Raw genomic sequence first — 22,842 nt, forward strand, 5'->3', positions numbered from 1 at the left:
TTAACATTTTCCACTCCCCCCTCCTCTTTTTCATAGATTCATTGTTGTCTTTTTTAGGGGGGTACAGGGGGTCTTTAGGGGAAGATAGCAGGTCAACAGTAGATGTCACATAGTAGTGGTGTACATCATCTGAAATCTGGGAACCTGAAAATTAATTTGACATGCAGCCCAGCACTGTCTGTGAAGTTGTTCTAGTCATAAAGCAGAAACAAAAAATAATGAATTAAAGTAAATTGTGAAAGTGTATAAGGGTTTAGATCATTATGATATCATCCCCATGCTCTACCATGTCTTATAAGTTGTTGCAGAAATGTTTGGGTTGATACCATTTGTTACACAGATTTTGTGCTACAATTTAACCATTTTTTACCACTTGAGAATTAATAAAAACAAAGATCAATAATCCCTCCAAAATACTACATTAAGACATCAAGACCTTGAGGAACACCATAGAAAAAGCCATGCTGTGATTTGGTATCTAAAACTTTTGACATTTTGGAGATTTCTGCAAGAATTGCATTTTGTGGTGATTTGATGGCGAGCACTTCTGTTGTGTAAACTGCTCAGAAACCCCCTTATTGTCAATCTAGCTAGGAAAGCCATCCTCTGAATGCTCTAGGTCTCTAGTTCGTGGTTGTAAAGTTTCATGAGGCTGTGATTATCCTAGAGGTCACCACAGGTCATTTTGTACAGTGAGGTCAAGTTTAAAAAAATGGTCTCACTAAAATGAAATAGCTACTATGGGGACTAACATCATCACACATGAATACAATGGGGCTTATTGGATCCACAAGAGTCTCAGCTTTACAGTGATAGCCAATTTATGTGATTCCAAGATGGTTTAGGTACCCCAGTATGCAGAAATATTCAATCACATCATTTTAGAAAAGGCGAAAATAACACATTTATACTGCATTCAAAAACGGCATGTTTTTTGCCCCAAACTGCATGTGATTATCAAAAAGTGGGCATTTCTGTAAAGGGGAGACTTGTGGGTACCAATAGAACCCATTTCCATCCACATATCTTGAGGTCAGAGGTCAAGGGACCCCTTTGAAAATGGCCATGCCAGTTTTAAAATTTAGCGCAACTTCATAGCGTTATTTATCCTCCTTCTCGACATGTTATAACATGGTTGGTACCGATGGATTCCTTAGGTTTTCTAGTTTCATATGATACTTTCACTGTAGCTCTAAAACTGATTCCACTACAGCTTGAGGAAAAAATAAAGTTGCCCGAGGGCACCGGCGCCCTCAAGGAGTGGAAGAGGTTAATGCAGGCAAATGGGAACTTTTTTAATTGGAAGTAGGAAGTCAAGAGCAGAGCGTCTCAAGGGGTATTTGGGGACACCCAGCAGCCCTTGAGGGCGTCCCAGGAGGTTAACCCAACTGAATTAGGAACACTTCATTTCACTGGAGTTTAATTTACCAGACATGTTGTATAATAATATAAGAGTGACCCTTTAAAAGGATGTCTCTCCCATGCACATTTGTAGATATTACACAATACTAAATCAACAACATGTGAAATAGCTGTGAATGAACCTGATAAAAAGTAGTCACACCTACCGGAATACCCCTGTCTCCTCTTACTCCAACTCCACCTATTTGACCCGGGGAACCAGATTCTCCCTGTACAACAACAACAACAAAATATACATAGATGTGACAAGACGAACTATGTTTCATTATCTTACAAAATATCAAACAAAAAAAACGCATCAACAGCTGTGAACTCACTCTCTCCCCTGGAGGTCCTCTTGGTCCGGGAGGCCCATCGTCACCCTGGGGAGAAGAAAGGCAGGCAGCCATTAAAATGTCAGATTTGCATAAGGAAAACACACACGCTATCTCATAACCTGCATATGTCTTCTTCAGTCATGTCCGGTGTGTTTCCTCGGTATATTATGAAGTTACAGTACCTTGGTTCCAGGCTTGCCGGAGAAACCATCTGTTCCGCGCTCTCCCCTGGGCCCCTTCAGAGACACAAGATTTTCCATTTAGATGTTTGTTTAAAAACCTGCATTTGCCAGGAACATTTGCCAGAAGCTGTATGTAGCAAGAGGTAAACCCACCACAACTCAGTTTAGCCACTGCATTAAATGTATTGTGTCAATTAAATGCTATGTTTCTATTTTGTTGCTTGTACCGGTCGTGGTTTAGACTCTCAGCACTTTTGTAGCTTCTAACTGAATCTCCTGCCTCCCTGTTTGTACTTTCAAATATCTGCTTTATTTCACAGTTTCGCTTTCAGCTGCATAGACACTCGTTAGCATTCCTTAAAGGAGTTTGCTATTTGTATAACATATTCTAGTTTAAAAACATATTAAAAATACAGAATTCCTCAATGCTTTGGTCCGGCGGGGAGTCAACTTAGGCCTGGCGGGCCGCCGAACTTGCAATACACTGGCAGAAACCCTGAATCTCTAAAATAAAAGATGTAGGTCGTGATTAAAAGGTCTGGAACTGACTCAGATACAAATTTTACATTGAGTTTCCCAGCTAAATTGTCTTAGCTTAACACATTTTGTTCTTCAGCATTCTACACTCTATTAGGGCTACAACTAACGATTGTTTTCATTGTTGATTAATCCGTCGATTATTTACTTGATTAACCGATTATGAAAATAGTTGGCGATTAATTTGATAGTAGATAACTAATCGATTAATCGTTGCAGCTCTACACTCTATGTCTAAGTATGTGTGCTACTCAAATAGTAATACCTAGCAAATTGTATGGTTATGCAGCTGTTTTCAATATTTGCAAACTTATGACTTAGAGACTTTTAAGTCACAAGACTCACAGTCAATAACCTTGCAGTGCTCACAGTGACTAAACTCAAAGCATTCATCTTTTTTTTGTTCACTTGATGGCAGAACTCCACAACAAGCTAAACAACACACGTGTTTTACTTATTGTGGCCTTATAAAGTTGCCATGGCTAACGTGGTGAAACACAAAACAGATACTGAACCAAAACAGTATAGTTGAAGGCCCTAAAACCAAAGACACCAATAACGTCCATAAAGCTGAGCAGAACTGCAAATTTGGGTGACAATTATCCGTGGTTTCATCCCTATAAGAGGCTCCTTTCACGTTATACATTGCATACAATGTTTGTTTGGTGCAGCTTTAAAGTGTCACAGCAAGTTTTGGTCACTGTGAGCATGGACGGCAAAAGAAAGAAAAGAACTTTATTCTAAATGTCATACTGACCATGGCACCGTCATTTCCAGGAAGACCGTCCAGACCATCTTTACCAGGAAGACCCTTTGAAGATCAGTGACGAAAGGTTGACATTTAGTGACGTGAGCAGAGAAAAAAGTAGTTTGAATACCTATGACTGAAAGTAGCATTAACAACAAATGGTTATATTTGAGAATAAAAGGCAGACTCACAGACTTTCCAGACTCTCCAGGTTTGCCTGAAAATCCAATTTCACCAGGTAGACCCTTCATAAAGAAATAACAGGTTATTCATTCATTTGTTGCCAAAATAAACATCATATTTAAGAATTATTGTGTCCTGATCTGTGTGCCTGGTCACTTACAGGAGGTCCAGTATGTCCCTGGTTTCCTGGTGGCCCACCTGGACCCTGAGGGCCCTACAAAATAAAAAAATAATATCAGTAAAAATGTATATCACTTGACCATTATCTCATAAATATACACACGTAACGTGGGCTTTTGAAGGCATCTACTGTATATTTTTGGATAAAAAGGCAATATGTTTGTTTCTTGCCAAATATGTTCATTACAAATATTCATACTTTCCCCAAGAACTGTATTCATGTCTACTTCTAAGAGACACTGTGCATTACTACCAGCGAGCAGCCACTAGAGGGGGGTATCACAGTACAGTTTACAGCTCATTCAACCTTGAATACCACTTGAAGACAGGTGTATTTCTATTTTGCTCCAGGGAGCAGTTTGGAAAATTAATTGACATAACTTGTTGGTTTTAATCTAGCCTGTTTGTTTTCCCTCTATTAAAACACACAGTGAAGACACCTTTGAGAGCGCTGTAATTCTGTGCTTTGTGGGTCAAATATTGAGCAAACTGCACAATTAAAATACCAAATTAATTCTCCTCGGTTCTCCTTGAGAAGTCATTGATGTGCAAGAACAAGCACTGATATAAATAAGAGGTCATTTTAAACAAGTGTATTACATGTATGCGTGTACATTTTGCTAGTCATGAAAGTGAAATTGTTCTTACAGGGGGTCCAGGAAGGCCATCCACTCCAGGTAATCCACTTTCACCTTTCTTTCCCTGAAAGACAACATTTAAATTCAATTAAATACCAAATTAAAAGACATTCAATGCATAAGAGGAGTTGTTTTGTAGGTGTTAGTGAGGACGCCGAGGTAATATCCTCCTTATTTTTCTTACATTTAGGAAGGTTTATCAACTATGAGAGTTTAAAAAACTTAATATTTTAAATCCTACCTTAGTTTCATTTAAAAAAAAAAAAAAGTATTATTCTACTAGGATTCAGGCTTTTATCCACCAGAATTTGGTAGGATAGAGAGGCCTTTGAAACAGCATTTAGACCTCAAAGCTGGTGCGTAGATAATACATGGTACATGGGACATAGAGACTATGAGAAGATGGTCATTTTATTTGAATTTAGTTAGATGTGTTGAGCTTATAAGCAGCTCTGCTCTCCAAAACCAAAGCAAAATAACTACATATTTGGTCAAAATTAAAACTATAATCTAACATCTTTCACACTCATTTTAACATATAAAAAATTATCATGTCATAAAATTGTTTAATTTCCGTACAGATATGTGTGGGCTCCTCTAGAAGACGCCAACAGCTGCATCAAGAGCAAGCTAACGTTAGATAGCTGGGTGAGATATAACCTTAGCTCAGGGGTCAGCAACCTTTACTAGGCAAAAAATAATAAATAATAATCTGTCTGGTGCTGCAAAACATTTGAGCATTGTGATGAAGGTAACACAGTTTATAGTCTAAGTATATAGTATATAAGTCTAATGCAGTGAGGGTCCAAGAGCAAATGTACGACGGAGTATTAGGGTCACATTGAGGGAAAAAACATCTGAGATTTACAGAATAAAGTCATAATATTAAGATTTTTTATAGTCATAATATTACGGGAAAAAGTCATAACTTTATGAGAAAAAAAGTCGTAATATTATGATAATAAAGTCACAACTTTATGAGAAAAAAAAGTCATAATATTACCAGAATAAAGTCATAACTTTATGAGAAAAAAAGTCGTAATATTATGATAATAAAGTCACAACTTTATGAGAAAAAAAAGTCATAATATTACCAGAATAAAGTCATAACTTTACGAGAAAAAAAGAAAATAACACGTAAAATGACTACTTTATAATATTATGACTATAGTCTCATAATACTGCGACTTTTTTCTCGTAACCTAATGACTTTATTCTTATAATATAACTTCTCTAAGACATGAATTCTCTAAATCTCAGATTTTTGTTTTTTCCCTCAACGTTGATAAATAAAAAGGAAAATATAAACAAAAAAGAGTTATTGATTTCCATTTTTAATAAATCCACAGGGAGCCACTGGAGAGGAGCTGAAGAGACTCAGGCTGCTCAGAGAGCCCTGGTTTAACTAAAGCTTTAACAGATGTTTCCCTAGCTGTTGTTGGCTATTTAAAAATATCCATTTTGATGAACCGACATCCTGGTAATACAATCGGTAAATCCATATAACTAAGTGAGGGGGAGCTAAATACAGTCATAGTGGAGGTAGCAGTAACTAACTTTCATTCCCGCTTTTAACTCGTGTTTCGGTTTTGGTTTATACGGTGGCGCTCAATGCACCGCAAATAAACACAACACATGCAAATAGACAAAACATAAGCAAATCCAGTAAACATATTCACCTATTATACAACATATGCACAGCATTTAGCCAGACAAAACGCTGCAAATAGACAAAATACAACCAATTATAGAAACTTGCAAACACACCTCAGCTCAGGTGACACTAAAAAGTGATACACACGGGTCGGTTATCCGTGGGTGGTGTTTGGAAAATGAGCTTCAGTCGTGTTACGTTGTCTTTATTTAAACATTGCGATCGCATGATTCAGACATTATTGTAGATATCTGCTCTTAAACTTGCGTTAGCCTTTTGCTTACCTGCCAATTCAACCGTGTGCATCACTTTTTGGTGTCCCCTGTCGGCTAAACCATTTCCGTTGTGTTGCAGCTCCATTCTGTATTCGGTTGTGTTTTTTCTATTTGCAGCGTTTTGTCTAAATGCTGCACATGTGTTGTCAAATTGGTTAAGCTGTTTGAGCTGTCAAAGCCATCATAGATTAAACTACCTTCAAATCATATTTTAAAAAGTATTAAATTAATTTATTATGTTGATTTCAATATAGATATTAATAGTAAACGGACACAAAGAATTTAGCCTACTCCCTGTGAACTATAGACTCTAAATAGACAAACAATTAAAGATATTTTTCTTAAACAAAGTAGTTAAAATGGACAACAAAGCTAAAAGTAAAAATGTTGTCAGTGGATTAGGGCTGGGTGATATGGAGAAAATCAAATATCAATATTTTTAACCAAATACCTCGATATCAATAATTCAACAATATTGTAGGGTTGACCATTAGTGCTTTTACAAAATATTTACACAATGAGATTTTTGGTAAATAATCATCAGTAATGTGGATATAATGATCAAGTGGGTAAAGACAAATAATAGAACAGCTATACAGTCTGGTAAATTCAGAAAATGACATAATTTTACTGTAGTGTAGCCTTTAAAACCAGGAAAAGACAACACTTATGCCACAATTACGATATCCGAAATCTAAGACAACATCTAGTTTCATGTCACGATATCGATAGAATATCAATATATTGCCCAGCCCTTCTCTGGATACTGTTTTTACTTTGCATTCCTGTCACATTTTCATACAACTGTCCAAAGGAAAATCCTGGCACATGCTCTTTAATTTATTTTTCCTCATATGTTCGTTGGTGCTGTCCTCCAGCTCAGGCTGCCCTCAGCTGTCTGTCATATCAGGAGGATAGAGGTGAATAGACAGGCTTCAGCAGACGGTGACACACACGACTGATGAGAGCTTTGCTGCAGTGGAGGTGAGAGTGGCTCAATCTATACCAACTCAACCATACAGCCAACTCTATCAGCCCTGGCAGCAGTGGAGACCAACCTATTATCGCAGCTCTCAGCCTACCTTCACCTCCACTCACACTCTTTCCCTGAGCGTCTTCAGCTGAGGTATAACAACACTAAACCTGGATAAAATAGGTCAAGCTCCTCACCATCTGTTTTTTTTTTCACTTTGGAAAGCCTCCCACGGGGCTGTAAAATACTTCAGCGGGACCTCCAACGATATTACAAAATAAAAGCAGAGCTGCACAGTGGGAGATTTTCTAGATATTGTGGAATCGGAACCCGATGTGATCGCTTTATTCGTGTTAATAAACTATAAATCCCTCGCTCCCAGAGAAGCCGAGAGCTGGCTGAGGACAGAGTGCATTCTGGTGCTAGAAAAGTCTTTCATTCAGGGCCCAGAGGAGGTTTGCCTTGCCTCTGGTGCCCAGCTGAGCAGCTGCAAATGTTGATTCCAACATATTGCTAATGAGAAGTTAATTGCTCCCGGTAGAGCCGGGGAATGGAGGTCACTATCTTTGTTAATGTTTTGGAAGAACAAATCATGTAGAACCCCTGTGCCTGTTTTAATTACACACTGCGGTGTGATGGGACCAGTGTGGGGGGAGACAGAGGAGAAATTAATATGAGAGACGAGGGACACTTTTTGTAGATAATTCTACAAGCACTGATAACAGCTACAGTATCAGCTCTCATTAGCATGAGGAATAAATATCAGTTTTCTTCATTCTAAATAATCCCATTGGAACATGATAAGTAGAGTTATGGGAGCACAGTATAAACTTCCAATTACTGCAGATTAGAGTTTTGTCCGACAAGAGCTTCTCTGGAGGCGAAGTAATCTAATTTTAGTCAAAACTCAGTGGACCAAAGCAGCAGAAAGCACAGAATTGTACACAATGCATGACAATATGTCTTATCGTTTTCTTTTCTCTCATTATCACAGAATCATTGTTTTGTGATTTAAACAGGTTTGGTTTTCTTGTGATCACAAAAATAGTCATTGTGTTGCAAGAAGGCGGTTTCTATTTTTCTCCGTGATTACAAAGAAATTCCCTTGTGATACAAACCTGTCTCCTTTAAATTACATGTATGTACTATACTTGTTTTTCCAATTATGTTTAGATGGGAGACATAATTGCTGCAGGGGACAGCTCGCATCCTGAGTCCTGGTTGTGGTTATATTTAGGTAACAAAAGCCCTTTCGTTAAGGTTAATGAAAGATCAGGGATTTGATGTAAATCAAATAAGCACGTTGCATCTTATGCTTCAAGTCACTGTTGACTTTTTAGTGTTAATACAAGACAAAGATCTTTCCCTAACCTTAAAGGATAACTTTGGTATTTTTCAACCTGGATCCTATTTTCCCATGTTGTTGTGTCTAAGTGACTAACGGGGACAACACTCTTTGAAATTGGTCCAGTATTGAGGGAGAACGCTGCAGCCGCCAGTCGCTAAACAAGTTGTAATGTAATCATTTGGGGCAACCTGGCGCCGTCAGTTTACGTTCACTAAAAGTGCTTGTTGAACCTACAGATCAATAGAACACTTTTCTTACCTTTCACTTTCAGTTTGTCATTGTGTCATTGTGTCATGTGACTTGTAGACACGACGGTGGAAACGTGAGTGAGAGTTGGAGAGAGGAGTGCCTGATGGTACCTGGTTGCCCCAAATGGTTACATTACAGCTTGTTTAGCGGCTGCAGCGTTCTCTCTCAATACTGGACCAGTTTCAAAAAGTGTTGTCCCCATTAGTCACAAAAACATGGAAAAATATGGTTCAGGTTGACAAATATCAAAGTTACCCTTTAACTAAGTGTGTGGGCATTCCAGACATTCATTAATAATGTTTCCTGATTCAATCCAGACGCATCAAGTTTCTCTCAAAACACATTTGCTCTTAGAATTTAGTAATGTAGTGGTATATAAATGTAATTTGTAGGAGACAAGGTTTCATGAGTCTTTAATGTTGTGATCATAAAATAATGAAACAAACTTTTCACAACTTGTCACTTTACATCCCGTAATAATAATGTCCTATTTAGCCTCCCAGGCGGACCGTCCTGTCAGATTCTGTCTGCTTCAGTGCAACCTCATCCTGACCTCAACATGGCTCAATACATAAAACCAGGTTATGTTTATGTTTAGGGTTATATGAGGACAAGTACATGGGATAAGGTTGATGTGAAGGTCTGAGCCATCTGAGAAACTGGGCGTGATTTGTATGCAGACTGAGAAGTCCTGGCTCAGAGGCTGAAGTCAAATCTGATGGAGTCTTGCCATGCAGCGTTACAAGTTCATGGTTCAAGTTAATGGTTCCGTCAGACTGCGGATGTGCCGTAATATGCCTAAATCGTGAATGTAAGGTGGATGAATAAAAAGAAAGGATGACAGATTGCCACTAGCGCTCCTTTTTCCCCAATGATATAACTCAACCATTAAGATTCGTTCTACCTCCAGAACAGTTTTCTTCTGAGAAATGTTGACAAGAAGACTCCAGTCTGCCCTGTTAATATGTGCTGTAAACTCATGCATAGATATGAGCACACTCTGAGCACAGAAACAACAGAAAGTGAGCTATACGTGTGCAGGGTATTTAACGACTATGTACTCTGTTGAGCATCTCTTGGTACAGTATAAGGTCTGAAGTGATGAAGAAATGTGAAGAAGAAATGTCTTTCATCAAAATGAGATTCTTACCCTTTGGCCGAACTCTCCAGGTTCCCCAGGTAGACCCAGCATACCCTGAGGACCCTGAGGAACAAAATGTTCAGCTGCAGTTCAAACTGGTGCTTTCATGAAGTGCTCAGCACTACATCTGAACAGGTGGCTTTTCCACAATAACAAAATACCAACAGCTAAACAGCAGGAAAGAGGAAGTAATGAATCTTGATCCTTACATGAGACCCCGGGGGTCCGTCGGCCCCTGGAGGCCCAGGAGCTCCAGGATCTCCCTAAAACAGGTCAAACACGGTATGTATTACACATATTATTATATACATAATATAACTTCTGTTACTATTTGAGATTATAGTTACAGTTTAGATTGTTTTGTTGACATTTGTATAGTCCATAGTGGTGTATGTAGTTGTTACTGTGTTTGCATTTTTCATGATTGTAATTAACACTGCATTAATCTGCTATTCAATTACTTTCCTAATACAGTTAATTATACTTTATGATAATTAATACTATGAGGTAGTCTTTAAATCTTTACTTCCCTGTTAATGAACATGATAAACTATTTCATTATTGAACAATTACTCACCCTTTCACCCCGTAAGCCTTCTTTTTGATGCTGAAATTAAAAGAAAAGTTGAACAAATAATCAAGTTATGTTATTTTTAAATTAGTAAAATCACTGACAGATAAAATGGACTAATAATTGTGAATAAATGAGGCTGTGGACAATACAACTGGCAACTTTTATCTCACACCAATGGTATCTTTAATGTTTCACAGCACATTTGACATAAAAAAAAACGTTCTATGGCTGAAAAATTGCTTCTTCTGTCAAAGTATTACCCTTTTTTGCTTCTGAAGAAAATACACATATTGGATAAATATGTTCTTCTGTCCTTCATAGGGCTGCAACTAACGATTCTTTTCATTATCAATCAATCTGCTCATTCTTTTTTGATTAATCATTTTATTTATAAAATATCCGAAAATAGTTATTTTTCTTAAAAAAGGTTCATTACATTACCAGCACAATGAAAAATATTCAAAGTGGTTGTTTTATAAAACCAAAAGTCCAAAACCCATAGAAATTCTGTTTACTAAACATTTCTGTCATTTTTGCTTGAAAATGACTGAAATAATGATTCGATTATCAAAATAGCTGCCTGTCAATCAACTAATAGTTAATCTTGTCCACGATTATCTGATAAGTTTTAAGTAATGATCATAAAAATGCATAACTGATCATAGATGAAATGCATGATGTAAACTTTAATTATGTTTTTGTTTTGTTTTTTGTTGCTTTTTTTTTAAAAGTGCTGTTGATCTTTCTAACTCCATGATGTTCTTGAACACTAAACAAGCCTGTAATTGGTTATCCTTTTGGTCTATTTTTGGTACTCACCACATCTCCAGGTAATCCGGGAAGGCCTCTCTCCCCCTGTGACGTAGTACACACAACAAAGATAGAAAAAAAACCCGTCATTAGGATCAAGAGACACACCTTGAGGGTAATATGGTAATGATACGCCAACGATCATAATTTACGAGATGACACACGTGTACTTATTGTAGGCTTAAAGGAAAGTGAAACTTGTGGTTAAAGCGCCATGGGAATGATTTGTGCATATGTGTGTATGCGTGCATCCTTGTGCATGTATATGGGTGTGGTATAAGCATGTGTGCACCACTGGAAGACTCATCAAAGTCCGTAATTACAGACAGACAAATGAGCTCTGCATTTTATTTTCTCAGACAAACGAGTGGGCTGACTTTGATGGTGCGCGGAGGAGACTGAGGAATGTCTGGAGAGAGAGCAGACAGTAGCTCGAAAAACTGATGATACCTCTTTGAAATGATTTATATCAGCAGAGTTTAATAACACGATGCTTACGGCAATATCCTCTTTGAATTGTTTTTAATCAAGTGAGCGGGGTGTTTTGCATAAAGCCCAGGAGGGAAGGGACACGTACCTTAATGCCTTTAACTCCGCTGGGCCCGGATGCACCAGCCAGTCCTCTCAAACCCTGATCAATTTAAGACAAAAGCTTCGTTAATAGAAAAGTGACTCACCAAATATGTCACAGATTAATATCTGTGGTCTGTTTGTGACTGCATGATCTTAAAACAAGAGGATTACAACTTACATCTTTCCCAGGAAAACCAGGTTTGCCAGGAAATCCATCCAAACCTGCCTCACCCTGAAATCGTAACAAGGGGTAGAGGAAAGCATATATAAAGCATTGCTAACTTTTGAAGACAATATAAGATTTAAGTAATAATTCTGGCTATATTATAGAAATAATTACCATTTGTTTTACTCCACTGACATTAAACGTAAGTGTATATAAGTGTCTATAATCACAGCCATGAAAACTTTGATATTTGCTAATCCAAACACCCAATGTCTGGTAAGCATTTTGTGAAAAATAGTCAAACTTAGGAAGTCATTTTGTTTGTAAGGCTAAAAGATTTGCATTATTAGCATGTGCAGTGATTGCTACCATGGCTGCACAGATAAACTCAACCATTATCAACAGAAAATCCGAGGAAAAAGATCCAATCCAATCAATGACAGGGTTGTGTCTAGAAAGTAAATCCCCAAATTGCAAAAACTTGCAAAAGCTATCCTAACGCTAACCATTTGAGGTCAATGCCTAACCTTAACTATTCGAGATCAATACCTAACCTTAACCATCTCGCAAAAGTTTCGCGAAATTTGTGCTTTACCTTCTAGACACGACACCATGACAGCGGTGCTTTGAATTAATGCCAGCATGCTAACATGCTCAAAATGACAACATCAACACGTTAACTGCAGGTATACGTGTTGACAATTAGTAGTATCACCATCTTAGTTTAGCATGTTAGCACCAATGTCATTGGTTTTGCAGTATAGTGTTTGGTCACACTGTAAAGTTTACAGTGTCCAATACTTTGGTTTACGGCTAGAAGGTGACCCCCAAATTGCAAAAACTCTCGCAATACTCCCTGCCCGACTACCTATCCTAACCATTCAAGGTCAATGCCTAACCTTAACCATTTTCAATTTTCAAATTTGTGCTTTTACCTTCTAGACATGACCGAAATGTTGACCTAATGGTGGCACTAAAGTTGTGACGGTTCATCCTAAGAGGTAAATTAATGGCTGTACCAAATTTCATGGTAATCCATCCATTAGTTGTTGAGATATTTCACTCAAAACCCCAAATGTGAACCTCATGGTGGCGCTAGAGGAAAAGTCAGAGGAACCGAAACGTAATCATGACACATTAGTTAGGAACTATGAATGCCTGTCCATCTAGTATGTCAGTTCCGATGGATATGTGAAAGATCTTGACCACCTGGTGTTGCTGATCAGGGGTTTTCAAAGTCTGAGACTTTGGGCCTGCCCTCAAACAAAGCTTGGAAAAAGGCGCCCACTCAACTCTCCTTAGTTGACTTGCTTAGTTTCACTCAATTCCTGGATGTTTATGAGATCATGACGTTATGTGATCCCACGGACACTCAACAGTTGAGTCAAGAGCTTAATATTGCTTTTTGGACATAACTTCAGACTACACCAAATACATAAAAACATGTCTGTCCAAAGGCATTTATTAGTTTCTGACTCTGGGAAAGTGGGAAGAACAGTAAAAATCCTCCAAACTACTGCACCTCTGAACTCTCTCTTTATCCAAATCACACACATTTAGGCTATTCTATGTGAAATTCTCTTGATAACTAATGCAATATTTTTTCACTTCCATTTGCTGAGCCTCTCCTGAGGCACGCCTCACACTTAAAGTCAACAGAACACCAAAGTCAACTGTGATTCATCCTCTGGGCACCATTTATATCTGCACCAAATTTCATGGCAATCCCTCCAGTAGAGATATTTCTGTCTGGACCAAAGCGGTGGACCGACTGGCCCGCATTACCATCCCGAGATGGTAGCAGATTTTTAAGCAGTTTTCAGTCAGCAAACATTGCCATGACTTCGACCCCAGGTGCCTCCTCTAAACCACCTATTCCCTTTATCACTTTACTGCTGCAAAGTACTTTTCCAGTTTTCACCTACAGGAAATTGCTTGCTGACTGACTGGCTGGCTGACAGACAGCTCTAAACCTGGCATCAGCATGTTTGAATGGAGCTTCAGTTTGCCGAGAACCTGCTGCACATCCTCACACCATATGGCAAAGTAATCAGTGTACTGACTCCGTGTTTACTTCTTTACACTGGCCCCCTTGTTAAAGTTGTTTAAACGGAAATTCAAGTTGACATCTCAGCATGAAATAAAAGTAATTGTTACAGTCGTATATCCTTCTACTCAATTTGATTCGTATGATGATGTATTGTATGATCACAAAAGCATCTCGACTTCGGTAGGAAACCTTTGCGATGCTGGGAGATAACCTTTCACTGATTTATTAGCAGTCTCAATTGCATTCTAACATCATTGCAACAGCAGAAGGAGGAAGGTGTTAGCAGCTCGGAGGAAACTTCAGACATCAACAAAGCTTCAGTTTAAGGCCTGAATGACCTGCATTATAGCCAAACGCACCCCCCCACAGGATCCCAGACAGGAAGTGTGGAGAGTGAATCAAGGAAGCCACATCTGTTAGCACGATTACGCCCCTCAGTTCTCTGTTCCTCTGAGAAGAATGGCCTCTCTCAGAAGTTTTAACCCTGTCGTCAAGATTTGCACTATGAAGTACTATTGCCCTGTACAGGTTTAATCTAACATGGTTCAAATCCCGAGACATGCTCGGAAAACATGGACAGGGGAAGTCAAATGTGTAACCCTCTGTTGTCCCTCAGCAGATACTATTTTTTTCCAGTGCTCTCGAGCAAAACGCAACAGATGTGATCTGTTTACATTATATAACGTTCAAATTTGATTTCCTATATCAAAGAGCTGCAGTGTGACTTACCCTGGTTCCTGAAGTTCCCTTTTCACCTTTTACACCGGATTCACCCTACAACAAAACACAGCAACATCAGAATTTAATTTAAAAAATGCATACGATCATTTATTAATATCAGTTAACCGATCATTTGTTGGAGTGCTTTCAGATTATACTCACAGTGACACCTTTTGGTCCTGGACCGCCAGCAGTTCCTTCATCCCCTTGGATACCCTATAGAATATAAATTGTACATTTTTATTAGTGGGAGTTTATTCACTTGGGACTCTCCAAAAGTGTTACTCAGCGATACTGCGGGCCAACTGCTGGGAGGACTGCTGAGTCAGAGGTGAATCAATGTGAGAAATGTAAGTGACCAACTAAGAAACCTGAAGCCCCAAAAAAGAAACAGCAGTTGTCAGGGGCAATTAGACTCCCCGTGGGAGAATGTTGAACTTTCACCTCTGACCTCACTTTCTTTCATTCCTTTCTCATGCAAAGATGTCGTCTGATATTCATTTACCATGTATCTTTCTTTTTATCTGTTTTATATAAAGGTATTCTTCTAGAAAGTTTTCCCAACATAGTGAGAACAGCAGTTGGCTTGACTGAAATTTGAAGCCATAACTTTCAAATGTTTACACAGTGGAACCCATTTGAAGCTGTAAAGACAGTATTTCTGAAAACATCGGTTTCCTTTTTGCTCTTAATCAAGTTTATCACTATTAACGTAGGCTATATCAATCAATTAATCAGTAGCCTATATTGTCAGCTTGATTTTGAAAGCTTAGTATTATGACTTTAGGAAAAACAAAGCTGCTTTTTTCTGAGTAATTTGGCCTCTTTACAGTCCTAATCAGACCACTAATGCGTTGTAATAAATAATAGATTCAATAGGCCTTCTTCAAGAAAGACATTTTGAAATGTCACAGAGAAAAAGCACAGGTGTCGCCCTAAATAATAAAATTAACGATGGCTCACTGTCACACTATCGTGGCTCACTGGGACACTTGAACAGAACCGAGCCGTCGTTATTGATAGCCACCGTGCTGCTGCGGTGAAACGGGCCTATTATACTGTAATATGAAGTAGGTCGGCTGTCTTCCAGGTTCAGGCTTAAATGTTTAACCTAAAAGATTTATTATTATTATTATCATCTTTTAAAATATTGGCATAATACCTGCCTAGCGGCTAGTTTGGCACGTCCTCAAACAAAGGTAATTAGAGCGGAGTTGGAGCGGAGTCCGAAGAGTTTGGTTCGGTTGACCAATCAGAGCAGACTGGGCTTTTCGGGGGGGGGGGCGTTTCAGACAGAGGGTGAAAAGAGGTGCTGCAGCACAGCTGGTATGAGAAAAATAAAGCGTTTTTTTGAACATTAAAGCATGTCAACATGTTCTAGTAGAAACTAAATATACACCTGGAAATGAGCATAAAAGGTCCTCTTTAATGACAATACTATACACCAGGTCAAAGCTGAGGTTAGGAGGAGAGCTCTATTTTCTTATAGTCTTTCACATGCATCTATAGTCTCTACCCTCTGAGAGTAGCATTTCACTAATTGAGTTTTTCCTGTGTTGTATCAAAAGGGGGCGATCATTCCCTCCAGTCCTGGGTCGAGCAGCTCGTCACAGTCCATCGACCAAACCTGAGCCAGCACCCCATTCCTCCTCCTCCTCCTCCTCCTCCTCCCCATCCTGGCTCTTTCACCAGCTGCTGCTTCATCCAAGGGAAAGTCAACCAAACTGCCCCCTTTTTCACAGGAAATCGATAACAGGCTGAGCGGTAATTGTCCAGAAAAACGTATGTACGCCCACTAAACAGTACAAGTGGCGTCTCTGAGATCAATGCCAAAAACAAAATGACTAAAGATATCAGGTTTTTTTTCCCCTGCCTCAACATTATGATGAGCCAAATGCATGTGCACTGGCTCGTGAAGGAATTACGAAATGGGAAGACCACATTCACACACCTTTGATCCAGCTGAACCGGGCAGCCCTGCCTCACCAGCCAGTCCTGCTGCACCCTGTTTACAGAGAAAAAAAACAAAAAACATATAGATGAAAACACACATATTTGCACACACATTACCCTTACTGAAATATCAAAACTTTTATTTCTTACTTTGTCTCCTTTGTCTCCAGATAAGCCATCAATACCTGGCACACCACCAAGTCCCTGTCAGATGATTGGAAAGACATAATTAATACCAGTAAAGTATGGGAACTTTTAAGAGTCAACATATTAAAGAAATCCGCCACATGTCCAGGTGTCACACCTTCTCTCCTTTTTGTCCAGGAGCACCTGTCAACCCTATCCTGCCTGTATCACCCTGCAAAAAGAAGGCAAGTATTTACTTTGACTGTTCTGTAATACATGAGCATGCAGGATGGCCGGTAACACAGGAGACGACGGCGTGCTGTCAGAATATCAACCTGTTAGCAGAACATGGTTTAGTACAGTGGTTCCCAACCAATTTTCATTGCAGCCCTACTTGTATCTAAGAAAAGCTGAGCCCCGTTAATACAGGTGCGGGCCTCCATTTGTGTGTGTCAAGTGGAAGAGCAAATAGGGTTTTGACCGCAGTGAAAATGTTGTTTTTGAAAGGCTATGTATGATATGAAACATTGTTTCAAGGGCTGTCAATTGATTCAAATATTTAATCACGATTAATCGCATGATTGTCCATAGTTAATCGCAATTAATCACACATTTTTTATCTGTTTAAAATGTACCTTGAAGGGAGATTTGTCAAGTATTTAATACTCTTATCAACATGGGAGTGGGCTAACATGATTGCTTTATGCAAATGTATGTATATATTTATTATTTGAAATCAATTAACAAAACAAAACAATGACAAATATTGTCCAGAAAACCCTCACAGGTACTACATTTAGCATAAAAAAATATATGCTGAAATCATAACATGGCAAACTGCAGCCCAACAGGCAACAACAGCTGTCAGTGTGCTGACTTGACTATGACTTGCCCCAAACTGCATGTGATTATCATAAAGTGGGCATGTCTGTAAAGGGGAGACTCGTGGGTACCCATACAACCCATTTTCATTCACATATCTTGAGGTCAAAGGGCCCCTTTGAAAATGGCCATGACAGTTTTTCCTCTCCAAAATCTTGCGTGAGTTTAACTTCCTTCGCGACACGCGAGTATGACATGGATGGTGCCAATGGATTCTTTAGGTTTTCCAGTTTCATATGATGCCAGTATCTTCACTCCAGCTTTAAAACTGAGCCCGCTACAACCTAAAATTGCAGGTTGCATTAAATAAAGTAGTGGCATTAAAACAAATCTGCCTTAACACGTTATTATCGTGTTAACTTTGACAGCTATACTTTATATACAGACTTTTGTGTAAATTATCCAGTCAGTGTGTTATTTGATTTTAGTTATTATTACATGAGCAAATCTAAGTTTGACAACCTCAGAGCTGACAAATCCTGGCGCACCCCCTGTCATCTTTGGCCCCCCAGGTTGGGAACCACTTTAGTACATGGAGGTTGGAGGATTAATGTAAAAACAAATGTTAGAGATGAATTAATGGACTTGATTAATTGAACGGTAATATAGAGACATTTGGACAAAAGTCAGGCGTTAATATCACACAAAACACAAAGAGTTAAAGTCAAGACACACAAAAAACACATAGAAACGTTTGGAGTAAATGTTTGGGAGCCAGAATGTGCTAACAGCGGTCATCACCTTCACCAAGACCCACTATGGTCTGGGTCACACATCCAACCAAAGACTCAAGGAACAATGGCTTTGCATTGGCTTCACAGTGATTGCACTTTTCGGTTTGTACACTGATGTCATATGCTATGCAAAGGAATCCCTTGGAATTCGACAGCCGGACTGAGTGAAAAGTAATGGCTGCTAAATTACACAGTACCACGAGGTCTTGCCCACCGCAAGACTTCCCTCTGCTTCATAAACCACTTTACAAGTCACACAAGGTTGCCCTTTAATTATTTTAGGGAGCTTATATCATTTTAGCGCACGTCATTTCTCTCATCACAGAGATTAGGAGAATCTCCGCTGCGCCCTATAACGAAGAAGACATTATCTATAACAGCCCTGCTACGCGGGGGGAATTGCCATGTACTCGTCGGCTAAAGATGCAATTAGAAGCAATCAAAGCCGGATGATTTCACTTTCACCCAATGCGACTCGATGACCGACATAGACATTTTTAACCACAGCTTGGAGTCGGCTTGCGTCATGTTTTTTGCATCGGCTTTAGGAAAAGTTTGCGACAACAAATTGCAGCCTTCTCCGGGAGAAAGTGAAGACAGATGCTCGTGCAGAAAGTAGGGAAATAGAAAAGCAACAGGGATGCTCTGCCTTTACGTTTGATTTAATGCAGTTTGCATCAAACCAGCAAGGTTTCCAGCAGCAAGAACAAGATGAAAATCAATTTATCATGAAATGAGTTCTGCTGGTCTGTCTGACCGCTTTACTGATGTCAAAATAAGAACGCTCCCTCCTGTTTTTGTTTTTAAAACACTGTACCAACACCCGTTTTATTCAAAAGAATGACTTTTTTTAAAACTATCACAACCAAAGTAGGTAACACAATTGAGAAGACCACGTCTCGTCTTCCAGACCTCTTGTGGCCATTTTTTAAGTGTCCCTCCCTGGACAGCTTGAATGATGCATGCCAGGGATTTTGTTTCAAGGAATAAATTATACTGTGAGACTCCCAGCTGGCACTGCCAGGCTGCACGGAGGCTGTGATTTCAACAGACTGGGTGGGCATCTGCGTAGGCCTGCCCCCTCTGCTGCACATCCTCTGTGGTAACCTGTCCTCTAATTCTGACAATAACAGCTGTTAGCTGCTAGCTTGTTTTCCTAGCCACTCCCTGACAGAAAAGAGGTAATGTAATAAAAAATATATAGAAAATATGAAAGAAAAAAAACATAAAACAAAAGAGAGAAATTGGAAATATTCTGTCGAAGGTTCACATGCATATAAAATATGCACGGAGACAAACATGCAGCATCAGGAAGAGCAGGTGTACTTACCTTCTCACCTCTGTCACCTCTGACAGATGTTACTTTGCCCTGCAAATAATTAATCGATAAGGATCAATTATTATCGAGGCGGGAAGAAAAGCAGAGCTGGAAGGCATGCAATCTGAAATAAATTGAATGTGTATGATAGTATATCTATAGAAACTCATAACAGCACTGAACATGATGTGCTGAAACTCGCTGAAACTACGCTTGTAAATGTGCACAACTTTTAAGTTTTCATACAGTTTCTCCTTTTTCTCCTCTGATTCCTGGCGATCCGATGGCGCCCTTAATGCCAGAGTTACCCTGAAAACGTATGTTCACACAATCAAAAAAAAAAAGTAGAACAAACAACTCTGGAACATGATGAAACCTTTTGTCACACACACACACACTAGTACTTAAAGGCAACGGTAGATGACCTTTTCACCCGTAGGACCTGCAACACCCGGCGCACCGATCGCTCCCTGTGAGGAATGAAAATATAGATGTCTTTCGAAAGCCATTTAAGAAAGGATTCCCACTCATCTGTGAAGATAATAGACAGAGGATAAAGTCTGGTAGAATCAGGTGGCTTTACCTTTCCTCCTGGAGGGCAGGAGGAGCAGTTCACTTGAGGGCCTCTTTGTTGCTCCACAACAGTCGGTGCCGGAGTGGGGATCTGCACAGGGGGTGCCTCCGTGACAACTGTCTTAGGGCACTGAAATGATAATTAATTGATGATTATTGATCATTTATACCAAAAGTAATGGTCAAACCAAAACATTTTAGCAATAGTGGGAAATTAAAACACTCTGGCTTGACAATAAATGTCTTTCAGGCGATGTCACTAAACTTGTAGTGGCCATTTTGGAAGTCATCAGCGTATCTACGCAGCTGATTCCTTTTTAAATGAAAAGTGTGTAACATTTCAGAAGATAATCACCTGAAACTAAGAATAGTTGTGTTTTTGTTAGAGAGAGCTTTTCCTGTTTCTACGTTACCTGAAGGCCACCGCAGTTCTCGGACACGCTTGTGAAACTGCGGTAACGTGAGCCGCAGAGTGCAAAACCGTGGAAAGAAAAAAAAATATTTTTCACCCCTGTAACTCTTGTTGTGATGAAACTGACTAAACACTTTTAAGCCAACAATATCAGGGACCAATTGATTATTTATATTATAATAAATACAATTATTTGTGTTTATTTATTATTATTTTTTTTTTATCCGAATTCCACCTGGGGCACCAAAAGGGCTCGAGCCGGCCCTGGTTGACTTATCTTGTCATGTCAGTCGTTAGTCACATGATTCATTAGTATCATCAGCCCCCGTGAGTCACGTTAGTCACTACTCACGTGACTCATTCGTCAGTGAAGTTAACGGCAACCACGACAATTCCGAAACCTACTAAACAACTAAATGGTTGTGTTGCCTAAACCTAACCTCCTGTGAAGGCGGAAATTTATTTTGAAAGGACACTATGCATGTAACGAGCGTATATTGACACGCCATTGCTGACACGTCCAAAAGTAACGTAAGACAGTTAGCCCCTTGCGTCGGTCTCCGATACCAAGGGGCACTGACCAAGCGGCGGTACTTGATGAGCTGGGATTGAGAATGTGTTGTATGGCAAGGATGGCGTCTGAGTGAGACGTAACAGTGTTACCATGGTTACTCGCCGGCTCACGTTATCGCAGCCTTGGAAAGGGAGAAGGAGTGACCGAAGGGGTACTCAGCTGGTTGCAATCTGCAACCACACCAATAGATGCCACCAAGTCCTACACACTGCAATTTTAAAGTTAAAATAGTTTGAAATTTGGGAAATGTAGCTCCTAATTCACTAGATCAATACCACTCTCAGCATGTAAATTCTTTAAATATGGCGCTTAGCTGAGCATTTAGACAATTTTTGTAATTACGTTAGCTTAACATAAAGACTGGAAGCAGTGAAAAACAGTTGTGGTATTCAGTTGCTTTACAAAATGAGCCTGCTGGCATGTTCGCTGCATTACAGTAGGTAACAAAGCCAAAAACTGAATGTTCATGTTATCCTTGCTGTGTGTTTTCAAACCAAAGATCTAAGTGCTTTAAATTAGAAACTAGCGTGGGATAAACACAAGGCAGCTTCATATGTTAAAGTAACCTGCACTTAGAAACAAATCTACACTGTGACACTGCCAGATTTACGACACTGCCTACAATACTCACAGGTCCATTGGGTATATCGCAACAGGTTTCCAGCTCTGCGTGCTTGGAGTCACAGTAAATCATCATCCGCTGGAGGTCAAACTGTGTGGACACAGACAGACAACATATCAGCCTCAAGACACAACATCTCCTACCTCACCACCTCTTCATTTTACTACATGCATGTATAATGGGCGAAGACTCACATCAATTGGCACACTGTCATACAGCCTCTTCCCAATCACTGTCTTCCCCTGGATATCGATGTCCTCCCGGTCTCCAATGGGCAGAGTCTGGATGTGTTTGCAGTCCAGGTACAGAGACACAGACTTGGCCTCCACGCTGAGGGCGATCTTGTGCCAGTTGCGGTCAAACAGGTTCTCAACTTCGGGGTTCTTGAACACAGCTCTGACAGCATCTTTCGTCAGGCCGACGGCGTTGTACTCCACCCCCTTGTTCTCACCGTCCAGGCGGATGGACACCTGACAAGTCAGAGGAAGGATAACGTTAACAATGAGGAGCTGAGAAATACAGGCAGTCAAGTTCAGTAATGGAATTTAACTACCATACATTTACTCAAGTAGTTTTTGTTTTGAGGTACTTGTACTTTACTGTGAGTATTTCCATTTCCTGCTTCTTTGTAATTCCACTCCAAACAAATGCATTATGATGATTATATGTATTATCATAACTTAAAGGGGACATATCGTGAAAAACTCACTTTCTCAGTGCTTGTGCACATACATTTGGGTATCTGGAGTTCCTACCAACACACAAACTGTGAAATAAGACAACCCAGTCAGTTTTTTCTGGGCTGCCTAGATCAGAAAACAGAGAACTAACTTTGCAAAGGTACAACATATTTTTCTCGCAAGCCAATCAGAGCAGACTGGGCTTTTTCAGGAAGGGGGTCTTAAAGA

At 39.5% G+C, this 22,842-nt stretch overlaps 1 protein-coding gene across 4 annotated transcripts in view; it reads right to left on the reverse strand.

Annotated features, from left to right (window-relative positions):
- The window catches only part of col22a1 (collagen, type XXII, alpha 1), an 87,454-nt gene that overhangs the window by 32,029 nt on the left and 32,583 nt on the right, over positions 1 to 22,842 (reverse strand). For 3 of the 4 annotated variants that reach the window (XM_074613541.1, XM_074613540.1, XM_074613539.1), the window contains 20 exons: positions 22,129 to 22,404; positions 21,944 to 22,024; positions 20,337 to 20,456; positions 16,844 to 16,897; positions 16,692 to 16,745; positions 14,903 to 14,956; positions 14,750 to 14,794; positions 11,983 to 12,036; positions 11,809 to 11,862; positions 11,241 to 11,276; positions 10,425 to 10,454; positions 10,057 to 10,110; positions 9,857 to 9,910; positions 4,218 to 4,271; positions 3,550 to 3,603; positions 3,398 to 3,451; positions 3,216 to 3,269; positions 1,922 to 1,975; positions 1,740 to 1,784; positions 1,569 to 1,631 (listed from right to left, as the gene is read on the reverse strand). In XM_074613541.1, the coding sequence (XP_074469642.1) occupies positions 1,569 to 1,631; positions 1,740 to 1,784; positions 1,922 to 1,975; positions 3,216 to 3,269; positions 3,398 to 3,451; positions 3,550 to 3,603; positions 4,218 to 4,271; positions 9,857 to 9,910; positions 10,057 to 10,110; positions 10,425 to 10,454; positions 11,241 to 11,276; positions 11,809 to 11,862; positions 11,983 to 12,036; positions 14,750 to 14,794; positions 14,903 to 14,956; positions 16,692 to 16,745; positions 16,844 to 16,897; positions 20,337 to 20,456; positions 21,944 to 22,024; positions 22,129 to 22,404 (1,344 nt within the window). Of the gene's footprint in view, positions 1 to 1,568; positions 1,632 to 1,739; positions 1,785 to 1,921; positions 1,976 to 3,215; positions 3,270 to 3,397; positions 3,452 to 3,549; positions 3,604 to 4,217; positions 4,272 to 9,856; positions 9,911 to 10,056; positions 10,111 to 10,424; positions 10,455 to 11,240; positions 11,277 to 11,808; positions 11,863 to 11,982; positions 12,037 to 14,749; positions 14,795 to 14,902; positions 14,957 to 16,691; positions 16,746 to 16,843; positions 16,898 to 16,997; positions 17,052 to 19,765; positions 19,805 to 19,999; positions 20,063 to 20,178; positions 20,224 to 20,336; positions 20,457 to 21,943; positions 22,025 to 22,128; positions 22,405 to 22,842 lie in introns of all 4 variants that reach the window. The other variant, XM_074613542.1, reaches the window with a different exon arrangement.

The sequence above is a fragment of the Sebastes fasciatus genome, chromosome 17 (genome assembly GCF_043250625.1).
Source record: "Sebastes fasciatus isolate fSebFas1 chromosome 17, fSebFas1.pri, whole genome shotgun sequence".
Lineage (NCBI taxonomy): Eukaryota > Metazoa > Chordata > Actinopteri > Perciformes > Sebastidae > Sebastes > Sebastes fasciatus.